The sequence below is a fragment of the Clarias gariepinus genome, chromosome 12, assembly GCF_024256425.1.
Source record: "Clarias gariepinus isolate MV-2021 ecotype Netherlands chromosome 12, CGAR_prim_01v2, whole genome shotgun sequence".
NCBI lineage: Eukaryota > Metazoa > Chordata > Actinopteri > Siluriformes > Clariidae > Clarias > Clarias gariepinus.
This window is the reverse complement of record NC_071111.1, coordinates 31,804,365-31,820,000: the sequence shown is the minus strand read 5'-3', so window position 1 is coordinate 31,820,000 and position 15,636 is coordinate 31,804,365. Positions and strand designations below refer to the sequence as shown.

The window sequence follows — 15,636 nt, the reverse complement described above, 5'->3', positions numbered from 1 at the left end:
TTTGGCTTATTGTCTGCTAGCTTAGCATACTGCTTATAGCCCACACAGAGCACTGTTTTAATCGTTTTGTGAATAGTTCTTAAAAAAGCTCAATGCTAGAAAATCTGGGTCACAATTGCAACAGAACAATATTAATATTATTAATTTCTATGCTTAATTGATATGTACATGCATGCAAATATTATCCACCGTTACATGTAATACACATCTCATTCGTTGTAGCATGCATGATTGATGGGACCGCTATACGTTTACAAAGGACATCCGTCTACCCACCTGTCTACCTGAAGTCTGTTGATATTCCCCAGCAGCACAAGAGAAAACATGTAGCATGTGTAACGTGGAGGAAGAGAAGCCCTAGATTAGTCTGAGGATTCTGTACTGTATATCAATTGAAAATAGTGACAAGAAAGTGTGAGTGTGGAAAATAAATTTAGTCTCGATAATTCTAGTTTTTGTATTTCTGTTGTAATTGACCTTGTGCAGACTTTACTGTCCTGCTGCTACACTAAACTCATCACCCCATGCTGCATTCCAGTGCGTATAGTTTATTTAAAACTATAAGGGAAATCAGTGTGTTCGCTGCATGTGTTGTGGCTGTGGGGTTTGGGAAATGCTGCCAGTGGTCATTTCTCCAGTGGAAACAAACAGCAGGATTCCTTTATCGCTACTGATTCCTGCCAGACCGCTAGCGCCCGAGCCAAGTATTTACTATTCATCCGAAATGAAGTGGTACTGTACACACTTCTGTATGACACTGGAGTACAGATTCCCTCGCTGTCGTGTACTGTCCAATATATTCTTGTTCCAATATTGTTTAAACCATGTTGAATTTCTGTCATGCCCTTCTACTGTCTCACACCGTACTTTTTCCTATACTTCTCTGAGCCAGCACAACTGTGCAACAATTTATAACAAAGTCACAGCAAAGTTATTAAAAACATGGTACAGAAGAGTTAAGAAAATTTATATCATTCAAAACTGCACATGGGGACGAGTCTAATTCCGTGTCCTAATTTTCAGACTTGGGCATCTATGCATTTTATGCTGCTGCAGGAGATTTTAAGGCCTCCACACTGGAACCCTTATGAATCCATTTCCCTAATAAAGGAAAGGAGGGGATGACTGGCGGGACAGCCAGATGGGCCTGCAAGGATCACTGCTCATGTGTAATCTTCTAATACATTTAAGAACGTAAATTTGTTTGAGGTTTGAGATGAATGATGGACGTGGTTGGGTTGAGTGATGAGGGATGGGACACGCACCAAATTTGTGTGAGGTTGTCGCAGCTCAAAAGCAAGTGAACTGGAGAAATCAGTGCTAAGATGAATATGATATTGTATGCTCTATCCATGAAGCCTCCTGCACCCTCCACCTTGGATATCCCAGACAGATAAGGAAGCTGGAGGAACAGCTCTCTGTAAAGGTGTTTTTGCTTCAGTCTTCTCTTTATTTATCCAATGTTAAAGTTCACATAGAACAATAAAAGATACCGAAGGTTATCAGTCTTCTGAAGGGGGCAACCTAGGGCAGGTCATTCCGGTTTGAAGGCAAGGACCAACTCATATCCTCTGAAGACATTATTGAACAATTTGAAAGATATTTTGAACATGTCCCAAAGGGAACAAAAATAATAATGAACTTCCAGTCTCACACAGTATGAGTGCAGATCAATCCCTGCTATCCATTATCACCCAGATGAGGATGGGTTCCCTGTTGAGTCTGGTTCCTCTCAAGGTTTCTTCCTATTACCATCTCAGGGAGTTTTTTCTTGCCACTGTCGCCCTCGGCTTGTTCACCAGGGACAAACTGACCATTTTGATTCATACACGTTCTCATATAATCTCATCTCATACAAACTTAAATAATTATTTTGATTGTGTAAGGCTGCTTTGTGACAATGACAATTGTTAAAAGCGCTATACAAATAAAATTGAATTGAATTAATAAAACAGCTACTTACCTCATCCCAAGGTCAGTTTTTAGTGGCCAAATTATTAACTTGGACATTGTACCATTGCAGCAGGAAGTGAATGGAACCTCAAAGGCTCTCAAAACTGCTTTCCATCAAGGGCTCAAGCTAAAAACCATAAAAGATCACAGGGTTTCTAGTTTCCAAATTGACCTTGTGATTCATCTAAAGCAAAAAACAGCAACCTTTTTAGGGTTTCAGGATCACAGATAACATGAGCAGCCACGCTGAACCCTTCCAAATAGGCCATACCCAGCTAAGTGATGACAAAAGATACTGGGAAAGATTGTGGTTCTACTGCAACAAACCACATCCTAGCATTAGTCAGTGTCCAGCATTCTCCAAACCTCCTGTCCAACCAGATTCCAGCGAGGACACACCCCCTTCCACATGCTTTACAGTGAGGAGTCCACTTCTTTCACTTTCTCTCCCATCCCGTGTCCTGCCTATTAAGTTTAAACATTTATTTGTGGTTTAGGTCTTGACAGGGCTGGTCGACCGTGAAGCAGCCAGCAATGGGAGCGGCTCCATCACAATCTGCACTAAGCCCACCGTTTCAGCCACAAGTCAGCGCTTTGCACCAGGAGCACATCTCCATTTGAGCCTGTGATAACTGCCAAACATTCCATCATTATTGAGTTTCTCAATAATTAAGTGAGATCACTCACTGGTCTACTCACTGCCACCATCATTAACCACTTCCCAACTTATGCTTGCTTCGACACATCAATCAGAATTCCTACTAAAGATCACAATCTCACTGAGGTATTGATGTATAAACAGCAAGTTATAAATTAATATTTTGTGGAAGCTCTACAATGGAGGTAAATTCACATCTCCACCTCACCGGCTTTCTTGGGCTTCCTTTTTGGAGAAAGGGGGTGGATTGAGACTGTGTGTTTACTACAGTACTAAGGGCTAAACCAGTTCATCAGTACCCACTGCTACTAGCTCCCTCAGCACTATGTTCCACAATGGTATTCATTAAACTATAATCTGGGTCAAATCAGGGAAAGCAATGAGTGGAAGGTACTTTTAGCACCACCTCTGGCCAATTTGAGTATTGTGTCATGCCATGTGTGTGTCTGATTGATGTCCTTTGGGACATGTTGGGCCAGTTCTTGAGAAGATATCAAGAATGTCCTTATTCACATCAACAATGTAAAATGCATGTTCTTCAGATCTTTCTTAAATACATGCAGATCAGAGATCACATAGACCACAACTGGTATCCACAAAGTACCATGAGCTCTCCCAGCAGGGATTTTTATACTCCAACTCTCTTTTACATCCAACAGTGGGCATTCATGGACACTATGGACACATTCATGCACAATTATTGCACTATATACTTATACATTCATTATGGACCACTGCACAAATCACTTTAATAATAAGACACTTTAAGAAGTCAGTCACTTTATGCATATTTGCACACCTCATATTTTTGTTCTTATTTGTACAGTATATTTTATTCTTATTTTATCTTAGGTAGCACTAAAATCATATTTTTACTTTTACTAGTTAATTTCATTTTCCTGCAATATTTCTTTTACTGCAATATGTCTTTATTTTTACTTGTACAGTATATTTTACCAGTTAACTTTATTTTCTACCATATTACCTTTTATTTATATTTATTCTTATGTTTAAGTTTTATTTTAAGGTCACTGGTAGTCGAAAAAGCATTTCACTGCATATCGTACTGTGTATGACTGTGTACGTGACAAATAAATTTGAATTTGAATTTGAATTTGAACTGATGCCCCAACAACCATACCCTCACATTGCTGGAGACTTCATAACTGACTTGCCAGGGTCTAACAAAATCACAGTGATTATGGACATTACCAAGGTCTCTGAGCCTGATCATTCATTTGGGAGAAGGCAGATGGAAAGTGCCAATCAGGAGATCTATTGAAATTCTCCCATGGGCCAATTATGCACAGAGCTCCTTGTAGCATTCAGCTATTTGGCTAATACTCTTTCAGTGAGTACTCAAATAACAACCCCCATTATTTTTGTAGAACACCAAACTTACCAACTCTCTAGCTGTAGAGGAATGGTTCAGACAAAGCAAACAAATATGAGAGAGAACACATTTAATGAGTAACAACAAGCTGAGAGACACAACAAATGGCCAGGTAACATAGTATGGGCTAGTAAGGACTTTTGGTGCAAAAATGGAACCCCAGATAACATGGTCCTTACAGGGTAATTAAACTAATTACCAATGTCACTTACTGTATCACTCAAACCCTGAGCTAAAGCCATACACCAGGAATGCCTGAAACACTTCACACTGAAGGACAACCATCTTACCTTCTTAATGTTTTCACAATGGAAAACCAGAATACCTCATCAAATGGGTCATACTGACAGACGTCCATGACTCCAACATCTGTCATAAATTTTATTACCGTCTCCAGAACTTTAGGGTCGTTCCAGGATTTGAAGTCTGGCTCTGTGCTCAAAGTTTACTCAAGTTTGACCTTTCCTTTGACCCACTAACCTTTTCACTAACAAACTCTCCTGTGTTCTCCAAAGGAGGATGAAAGCCAGAAACTTTATTGTTTGAGATTTTGATGAACTCTGGATTTAGAAACATGATCATCAGTGTGTCTTGATGAGTTATCAGTGCTTCAAGCTCAAAGCTTCAGCATTCAGAGACTTCCAGATTAGTAAGTGTTTTTGATTATGAAGGGTTTTGGATTTGAGATGCATCTCATGACAACATTTAGGATGACGGTGGAAGATTTTAATGAGAAACAGCTTGTCAGTCTGTTTAATGTTACTGTGCAAGAAATTGGCAAACATTTAGCAGTTCTAGTTGGAAAGCTGATGGACAGGGATGTGAATGTGTGTGAACAATGCCTCTTGCACCGTTGTCTCTGTGAGCACATACAGTTTAAAGCATCCAGTATAAAACAGGCTGCTCTGCTTCACATCAGGTTTATCACAACACCCTGGTGTGGATTGCTTTCTTATAACAACACGCCCCACCCTCTTTTATTGCTCGTGGAAAAGGTCGTCCCTAAACCCCCTGCATGGTCTAGTCACTGTGTACTAGACTGTATTCTTCAGTACTGTTTAACGCTGCATGTGTCTGGCAAGTCTGTACTTTTCTTATTGATGATGCAACTAGATCATATTAAAAATAATATCTTTCATCTGAGCTTCCTTTTTGCAGCCTGAAAATGAATCAGCGCAGATGAAGGAGACTGTTTCAGGAGCATGCTCCTCAGTTTGCTCTGTGTTGATTTGGGGAGATGTGATGGTTGTATGGAAACCTTAAACACTCCCTGAAGAAGCACTTATTTGTTTCATGTGTGAATTGAGGAAGGACGACTGAAATATGATTAGTTTACCTTTGATGGTAGAAACGAGTCAAAATGGAAATTCATACAGCGGAAGTCTTCCTGATTATATATTGTACAGCCCCTTTAAAGATAAGATGTGAGCGTACGGTTCTTTACAGAATGGCTCATGCTAAACTCCAGGGTTTTGTTAGACTGCCTTGTTGTTGATTTTGTGCTTGATTAAAACGCTGAAGGCTTTTGTTGCACTAATAAGGTCAGGACCCTCTTTAGATCCATAGTGACAGAGCAGCTGAAGAAAGTGTACTCGCGTGCCCCGTAGCCACTTAGATGTCAAACTTGACTCTAATGTGACTGGCAGTCTCTTCAGGCTCTGTGAAGCTTCTATTCCTTACAAGGCCCTGCTGCAGAAGCATGCACTCTGCATGAGTTGATGCTGCTGTCCACGCCCCCTCTCACTCACCACCTCAAAGCAGAAACAAGGGCAAGGGGAGGGAGGAGAGAGCGGGAGGGAGAGAGGGAGAGCGGGAGAACTAGTAAGGCACAGAGTGAGTAAGACTGAAAGAAAAGAGGCAAAGTCTTTTAATAGACTAAGAGCCGTTCGACTGAACATGTTGTCCTTACTTGATTTGTAAAGGGTCATGCTGTTAGGGAAGAATAAATGTGATGCATTATTTGCCAGGCTCTGCCCTTGTCCAGCCTGAAGGGACTGCCATGTTTTTCTCGACGTTTTAATAGCAAGCCAAGTGTAGGGAGGTGTTGGGGTTGTTTAGATTAAAGAGTCTTAAATGGGCCCACATGGAAACACAAGGAGCTGGAGCTACAACAATTCACCTTTTCACAACCATGAAGCAAACTTGTCAACGTAGCCTGCCATATTTATGGTCCGAGATCGCAGTGATGTCCATATACAATGCTGGGTGGTCCGGCACGGGTTTGAGAGAGCCAGCAGTTTAAGAAGAATGTTTACGACCATATGGTCACCTAGGACTGTGCGAAGGGCAGAGAGAGCACGGCTGTATGGAAGCCAGAAGCTCCATGTGGCTGGTTTGGTTCCTGCTCTGCTCTCACCTGCACCAGGTTTCGTCACACTTCTGGTTCAGTGGCTTTGAGGATGTTTAAGCTCTTCATTTAAACCTTATAGCAATAAAATCTCCAAATGTAGTCATAATTCAAAATACAGCTTCTGTAATCTTTGCTAAAATCTTTCCCCAAACAGAAGTGCAGAGGATACTGGGGAGGAAGAAGGAGAAGATATTTCATTTACGAGCTTGCTGTTTTTAGAATATCCTCAGTACGAATGTGTAGCCTAGCTGGACCAGAACGGAGGGATAAGACAGAGCGGTCATATACTGTATCATCAATATCAAACATAACTGGGGTTCACTCTTGGCATATGATGATACTGCTTAAATAGAAAAAAGAGAACTTGAGGAATGAAATATATTATATAATAAAGCATTAAATGCAGTGGATCCATTCCACACGGTCTGCTTATATACGATAGATATAAAACAAAAACAACACTAAAATGGTTTTTATTCCTTTCCAATTAAAATGTTGCAACATAGAAGCGTTTTAACAGTTTATTTCCTCGACACTACTCTCCACTTACTGCTTGGGCCGTGAGTCGTGCGTCTGTGTTACGGATGTGGAAGTGTAAATAGGAGAGCCTCGTATCTACACATTAGGACGCAAACGCAGCTCACGATCTAAACACTACACTACAAATAACTTTCACTCGTCCCTCACCACTACACAGGCAGAAGTGTAAGCGTTTTAAGAGGCAGTCAGATGCCATTTCAAAGAATTTGAACACTTTAAAAGCACTGGCTGTAAACATCTAAACATGGGGCTACACCCTGTCAAGTGGAGAGATCAAATATCTGTTGTCTGGGAAAAAGTTTTATGACAAACTCAAAATCCAGCAGTGTGAGTGGGACCTGCTCCTTCTGCAGGCTGTGAGTAGATAAACCGGCGCGGCCTGGGCCTCCCCGACCGGAGCTAATTCTAGCTAGCAAACGCGTTCATTAGCGAATGTGCAAAGTGCGATGTCACACACAAGTGCATGTCAGGAAATTAGAAAATAGTTCAAAAGTAATTATTTTTTTCATGCTTTAATTTAAAAAGCGAAAAAAAAAAAAAAAAGATTATAGTTCTGACCACCAGTCAGAACTGTAACAGCATAGCTTAGCCAAATGTGTGAGTGGGCGTGTCCCAGGTGTTGTCCAGTGGTTAATGACACTAACTGTGTGTCTCAGCGTGGGTGAGAGTAGGTCTGTACGGTCCGCAGTACTGAGGAGAGAGCAGCTGTCTGACTAAACCCACATTCACACCCAGTCACAGAAGCACTTTCAGTAAGAACACACATCTGATAACGTTATGGCGTCTTAAACAACACGCCGTCTCTGCACTCATCACTTCTAAGTATTTATGCCTAGGAACGTATGTCTACGCTAGAAATCTAACGAGCGTCTATACAAGGCTGAATGCCAAATCCCTCTCTAACCCATCAAGGGCACTACTTGGTGTGGAACAAGGGATTATACACCTTATATATATATATTTACATATAGATGTCTAGACTGATTAGTGAGAAGCAGGATACTATGAGAAGTGAAGTCCTGCTCTAAACTCTTTAACACATGATGTAATCAGTTCTGGTAATTTATTTGTACAAAATGATCACCAGTCCTACAGTCTACAGGTTATATTAAACTTTAAGGCCTTCGTATTTTTACGTTTATAAATGTAATTATGTAGATGCTTTATATTATATGATATATTTTGCTCCCCTTTCCGCTGTTTCATGAGTGTGCCAAATAAAAGTAATGATCAAATCTTTATTTCTGATTGATTTTTAATCGTCGATTTTTATCATTATTTTTAATTAAAAGTAACAAAAAATAGTAGATTACAAAAAGCAGTTTATTATAAGACTGTGCTATTAAGAAATTGTTGTTTTAAACTGCAGAAGTCCCATTTGTTATAAATCAAATTTGAGAGGTTTTTGGAGTAATATTTTAAATGTTTGCATAGTTTTTTTTTTGTTTTTTTTGGTAATTTAGTTTTCTGTCCCTTCTGTTAGTTTTCTAATAAACACACATACAGTATGAAGCCAATAAGAGTCATCTGACTGTCCTCATTAATCTATTGATGATTTATATTAAACAATGCACTAGATAAGCACCAATTGCGCGTCCTATCACTAGCACATTACCGCTGTCTGTTTGTTTTCCACGTTTAAAATCAGGAGAATTTAAATTTTGCCACATTTTTATTATTTTGGCTGGTGCATGTGCTTTTATATTATCATGACATTATTATTTAATGCTTCCTGTCTGGTGTTGGGAGCATTTTATTGCTAACTTCCTACGTTATTATGACAAACTAAATTGTTCTACATTTGAAATATTAACATAGAGAAATAAAAAAAAACCAGCTACAGTATGTTCCGTTTGATTTAGATGGTTGGTGGTTATAGTGCAGTAGGTGTTTCAGACAGACTGCTGGAGTATTAGAATCAAGAGGACAGCAGTGATTATAAGACCTGGCAATTTATACCAATGAAGAAATCTGTAAAGAGGAGCAATTCATCGATAATATCAAAGTAATGCTAGTTAATGAATAATTAATACTGATATACTTCTGATAATATAAACTCCTAACCTGGGGTTGAGCATTCAGAGTGTCCCAGTCGTCAGAATACAAACTCCATGAAACATTCTGGAGGTCGCTGAGTTCACTGAGTTGGTTTTTCCTCTCCAAGCAACGTCTCCAGTCTTTCAATACAATATTGAGTTTGACGACAAGTTATGCCCTGTTCCCTGCACCGTACTTCAATTCTGCAGCTCGTTCCTGCCTCTGGATCCAAAAACACCCATCAGGGGAATATTGAAAAGATGTTTGCAGCTGTGGAAGAAGGTGTTAGAGCTGCTTTCCTCCCTGACATCCAGCGGAGCCGAGACGTACAGTAGCTGTGCCCCGGGGTCTCTTAGAAAATAAAGATGATTGATGATACATGAAAAAATCTGTTAGTAGGGTCTATAGATTTTTGGTTTTGGTTTTATTAATCGCTAAACATTAATAATGGCTCTGCTTGTTCCTTACCCCTGCATATACACACCAGGTGGCCTGAGTTAGATTGGTCAAGCCTGGTGAAAACAACTGTTTATTCGTATTGGAGAGATTCTTAAGACCCAGAGCAACCGAGTTCAAAACCAGAAACAAAAGGTTTAGAGCAAGTTTAAAATCATCCAAGGTCCAACAAATCTGTGAAAGTTACAGCAACAGAGCTGGTTCAAGCATTAGGTGTTCAGGGCTGACTGTAAAAGACCTTAACTAATCATCTGTTCTGTAGAGAAGATTCATCTCGTTCCTCTGCCTCTGTCCTGGGTCGCTGGTACAAACAGCTGGTGCAAGATGGTGTGGTTTAGATTGATCTAGATTCATTAATCCTCCAGTTGACACATGCAGACACTACAGTATACTGAAGCTTTAACCCAGGTAACAGAGGACACACTCCTAACCGCTGTGTGACACTGTTCCTCGTTTGAATTAAGATTAACAAGGATTTTATTTAATTAATTCCTTTTTTACTGATTTCTGACCTGAGGAATTGTTAATGTATATAGAATATATGTCCGGGTTTATACAGTATGGTTAATGTTAAATTAAAGTTAAAGCCATTCGTCATATTCTTTTAGAGCTAATCAAATGAACGCTGCTTAATCAACCTCGTCACAATAGGAAGGGATACTTTGGCCATCGGGGTTTTTAAATAAATAAATATTAAATATAGTATACCCCTAAAGAGACTGCAGCAGGACTAAGACCCACACCACTCTGCTTCTCTTGAGAAACCCTCCCCCTGCAGGTTGGTAAAGGTATAGCAGTTGAATAAGTTGATCAGGAAAAAGAAAAGTAGATAAGATCAGGATTATACACCACTCTTAAAAAACGTAACTGAATTAAGTTGAACCTGACCAATAGAACTGTTTACACCCAGCCACATAATTGGCCTGACCAAAAATATGTGGACACCTGGTAGGCTTTCGTTTCGTTTTTGGCTCATGGCTTTGGGGGATTATACATGATATAAGTGAGGTTTGGTTGGTTGTCAATCAAGGAGGCCTGGCACGCAGTCAGCATTCTGGTTCAACTTAAAGGTCTTCAGGTTACGGATCTGTGCGGGCCATGTGAGTGCGTCCAAACTAACCTTGGCAGTGTCTTTATGGAGACTTTCAGGTCTTATCATGCTGTAACAGGTAAATCATAAGAGAAAATTCATATTAAGACATCCTAGACAGCTGTAGGCCCTAACTTTACGGCAGATGTTTGTGATGGACCCACCACAGCGTAACTGTCAGTAACTCTTATATGTACCTGTATCTGTTGAGTGCTCCAAATATTAATATCTGTGTATCAGGTAATATTGTAAAAGATATAAATCAGGTGTGGTCTAAACTGTATTATTTTATTTTTTTGGGGGTAAAATAGAGATGTAAGCAGGACAAATTTTTAAATTCTGCTTTCACGGGTATTTTTCTCTGTAACTTCCCACTGCTTTTAAAAACTTTTTTTTTTAACGTGACTGCATAACTATAGGCTACAGAAGGTGCGGTTCAATGCAGTTCAACTCGACAAAATATGTCAATGCTGAGAATGATAGAGAGGCACCAGAACACCCAGTGCACCACAGCCCACCACACACAGGGCCCAGCAGGCCCCCAACTCGGCCTCCAAACTCGTGGTCTGAGCCGGACAAACAAGTCTGCTCCACAGGGGCCAACCCCACAATCCACAGCACACAAAGACTCTGCCCTATTCTTTTATAATGTAGAAAGAAATAAACATCAGGAAAGACAATGATGGTGTACAAACCCCTGGATTTTCTCCCTAGTCGTGTCCAATTCCTCCCCGTCACCAGGGGGCTCCACATTAAGGCTACTACTCACTCAGTCGGGACGGCCGAAGCCTATCACATGTTTCCTCTTAACCACGTGACATCACCGACTGCATCTGTTTAAACTGCTCGCTCACTCACCGTTGGGGGCGGAGTCACACTTGGAGGACAGCGCTATCTGCTCCTTCTGCTCACAAACGCCCCTGATTGGCCATAGAACTGAAATGAAAGTGAGAGCACTAAGTGCCTCCCATCCCACCCCGCTGAGAGAGCTCAGCCGATCAGCTCTGTCTAGACCCTCGGCTACGAGAGGCTACAGCATCACCTGGGCATCGAACCAGCGATCACCGGATGATAGAGTGAGCACTTTACCACTGCTCCTCTCAGGGGTACCTGGGTGTACAAACATTTGACTGGTAGTGTATATTCAAGAGAGTGAATTCAATGTTAATTGCTGCACCTGTGATGTGCTAGAACACACACTCTTCTGCTGCAGTAACTATGGGAATTACCAGCCACTAATGATACAGCGCTCATTAAAGAACTACTGTTAAACTCCAACTTTGTTCCTTCAGCGTAGTGTATATAGTCATTTAACGAGGAATGCATTACTGCAGGAGAGGAGGTGTAGGGAAGACCTGGCCCAGTCCAAGAGGGGACACAAGCGTAGCATGTTCCTGTCCTGGAGGTCTACAGACAGTTTCATGGACTTCATGGCTTTGTTACTGTTAACTGAGTGACCTTATATAGACAGGTGTGTGCTACAGTAAGAGATGTAACAGTGTGTATGTATAGAATGTAATATGGGGTAAAGTCCTTTCCATGGGGTCTTGATACAGAAAACTAAAAAATAAGAGAGAATTAAGGAACGTGTTTTGTATAAAAGCTGATGTGTGAGAACACGATTACATTTTCATTAGCATTAACAATTCATTTGTACTACAGGGAAGTGTGTGTGTTGTACACAAGCGTCCTGGTGGTGCATGTGCAATCTGGTAGATGTGTTTTTGTAGTTGCAGCCCTTCTGGCCACAGCGCCAGGACCAGGTCACATAGTGTTCCAGTGAACTGACAGGACTGAGAGTGGCTGTATCAACACAAATATTACAGATAAAATACCTATAACTGCTCACACTAAACCGCAGCCAGACTATCAGTTGGTTGACTCACTCCTATTTGGTTCAACCAGATAATAAACGTTGTTAGGATAGGCGCTCATGCCGGGAGGGATTGAGCTAAGCCTTCGGTAGTTTCCCAAACTGACGGGACAAGAGGACGAGAAATTGTAGCTTATTTTAAATACTGGTTCAAAAAAAGCTATTTTGTTTTCATAACATCAACATCTCATCTCATCCCTCGTGTTAACTATAGAACTAGTGAATAGAGCATGAGTGGATATAAAACACGAGCTACCGCAGAGGATAAAGACGGGAGCCCAGTGTAGACGGAAGCATCTGCGTTAATCTGAACCTCTTCATCAAGACGTGTTTCAGCTGTCAGGAGGAATCAGGGGTCGAACCAGGCGTATCAGAGACAGACAGACATCAGGTTCTAGGAAGCCCATGTGGCTGAGTGCTGATAGAAAGGACAATAGAACTCAAGCGTATTCCTCTTCTGCACTGCTGTGATATGTTGTTGTTGCTGTTGTTTTTTGTGGCTCAGTATGATTTATTATTTACTGTACATCAGTAGCTCATCATATGCGTTTAAGCCGTTGAACCATGGTGCTATGGTGTCTTAGTCTTCACTAAACCTTGCACTAAATGCAAAAAGAAAAAAGCCATCGGTTTGGTTTGTATGCTGTAAATTTATTGTTTTCCTCAAAATTCTACAAACAATTCTGATCATTTTTTAGATGTTTCTTCAACTTGATTGGGGCCCACAGTTAGGAGTCCAGCACAAACCTAACATGTCAGAGTAGAAACCAAGCCATGAAGTCCATGGAAGTGTCTGTAGACCTCCGAGACAGGTCTGGGGAAGGGTACAGAAGAATTTCTGCTGCTTTAAAGGTCCCAATGAGCACAGTGGTCGTCCATCATTCATAGATGGAAGAAGTTTGACACTACCAGGACTCCTTCCAGAGCCGGCCACCTGGTGATGGAGAAGAAGGGCTTTAGTCAGGGAGGTGACCAAGACCTCCAGCGCTTCTCTGTGGAGAGTGGAGAACCCTGTGTGTGTGGGCACATCCTCTGGTGGCTGGGAGGGGTACTTCCCCTCAGCCTGTGTGGCCACTGTCATCACATCATACGCAAAAAACCTGCTGTAATATGCTGAAAGGACCGAAAAACCTGCATCTTGGCTTTTTCTTAAGAACACGTCAAAGGTCAGAGGTCAACAGACAGCTGTGGGTTCGGCCTGTTTTATTTGATGTTGCACATTGAAGTCAGACATGAGCGGTTTCCCAGGTGTGTTTACTCCTCTGCATTCACTCATGCACCACCAGGATGTTGGACGGTTCACCAGGGGGGCTGATGGACCAGGACACAGGGGTGATACCAGTGGAAGCACATGGTAGAAATCTGACTGCCAGCTGTGACAGGTTTAAAGAAGAAAGAAAGAAAGAGAGAGAGAGAGAGAGAGAGAGAGACCCTCAGCTGAGTTCAGGGAGGTGTTGGTACCTCGTCAGTTAACACTACCATTTACTCTTAACATTTAACATTTAAAGGTGGCCTCTTAATGCAAGATTTATTTTTGAGTCATTCAGAAGGGTGTTCAGTGTGTGTGTGTGTGTGTGTGTGTGTGTGTGTGAAAACAAAAAAATATGTTTTCACCTTTGTATTGGTCCGTGATTAAACAACCACGTCAGATTCCCCCCCTACCCCCCTATTGTGACCTCATATACCCCCGTACCCCAGCTCAATGCTCCAGTCGACCCAGTTCTGTCGTTTTATAAGTTACAGGAAATAAAACTAGCTCTTCAAAATAAAAGAGGCGAAATGCTAATGGCTAACCTAGCCTTCTGTAGCTCTTAAGAAGGGCTAAGTTAGCCGTTATTGGGTAGCAGTTAGCAGCTAACCGCTCACAGCTAACCTTCTTAAAGTCTTAGTTATGTAACAATTAACAATCTCATATATTTTCTGCTTGTTTTGTTTGTCAAAAAAAAGGTCAGAAATGTTTCAAAAGGGCACCAGAATGGGTTCCATTCCAGTCCCTGCATTCTGATTGGCAAGAAAAATGCACTTCCCCTAAGGGGTGTTCGTGTTCATCTACAGACACTGAAACAGTGCATTTGGAAAAGGAGTGAAACAGAAAGATCATCAAGGCAGAGTCTGAGAGTGCGCTGAGATCTGAGCCGCATTTTAGCTGGAACATAAACACACACATTTTAGAGATCTGTATGCCTTATAATAATTTGTTTACTGAACTATAATACGGCAGCTTTAAGGGCCAGACAGCATATTCACCCATGACGTTCTTTCCCTGATGTACACTCAGGAATTGCTTCCGTGTCTGCTTTTTTTAAACTGTTGCATGAGTGATTTCTCTTTCTCTATTTCATAACATCTTACTTAACATTGCATTGCATCAATCAGTGATTACATCAGCCCTGAAATGCATCACCACTGAGCTGCTGATTAACATGAAGGAGTTCTTCAACTCACACTTTGTTCTCTCTCTCTCTCTCTCTCTCTCTCTCTCTCTCTCTCTCCTTCCTACAGTGCTCAGGCACCAGTGTGATGGTGGACATTGCAGTGATGGGTGAAGCCCATGGACTTATCTCAGACCTTCTGGCTGACCCGTCACTGCCGCCAAACACTTGCAGCTCATTGAGAGCTGTTAGTAAACTTCTCAATACCCAACTCACCTTTCAGCCGCTGCACCATCGGTCACGCATCAACCCTCTGCTGGTTTCGGCAGATGGATACCCCTGCACTGACTTTGAGGAGGGTCTTGAGAAGAGTGATAGACTGGCTAACACTAAGGTAGGATCTCCTTTTGAACTGCAGTGTATGCAGCTTACTGAAGTGTCTGAATTGTGTAGGTTTTTTGCTGCATTCATTTAGAAAATCATAGTCTTGGTGGAAATGGAGTTCCGGTGCACTCTCCTGCATTAAACTATTCACAGCAAGGGCCCCTGGGGGACTGGGGACCAGCAGTGCCCAAAACCAGAAGAGGATGAATTCCTAGTGACACTGTGGTGGGCATCCGTGGGTCCATGAAGAGGAAGTCACCGCTTCCCTCTGAGCAATGAGAAGTGTTTTGGTCGCTTCACATGTCTCTGTGGTCGCAGAGCCCTCACCATCCAGCGCTGGTTTCATTCGAGTCATATGTGAAGTTATACATTGTGAATTTGGAGATGGAGGGCAAAAACATGGCTGATACTACCTCACACCACTTCTCTCTACACACAAGCACACACACACTAATGAAGCAGACAGTCGCACACATTCCCAGGGAAAAGATTTTATCTGAAAAAAAAAAACCCCAACACTTCTAAAGTAC

General features: G+C 41.5%; 1 protein-coding gene across 3 annotated transcripts in view; it reads left to right on the top strand.

The window, feature by feature from the left end:
* The window catches only part of pde3a (phosphodiesterase 3A, cGMP-inhibited), a 63,620-nt gene that overhangs the window by 22,053 nt on the left and 25,931 nt on the right, over nt 1–15,636 (top strand). For all 3 annotated transcript variants that reach the window (XM_053508678.1, XM_053508677.1, XM_053508676.1), the window contains exon 2: nt 14,853–15,116. In XM_053508678.1, the coding sequence (XP_053364653.1) occupies nt 14,853–15,116 (264 nt within the window). The remainder of the gene's footprint in view (nt 1–14,852; nt 15,117–15,636) is intronic.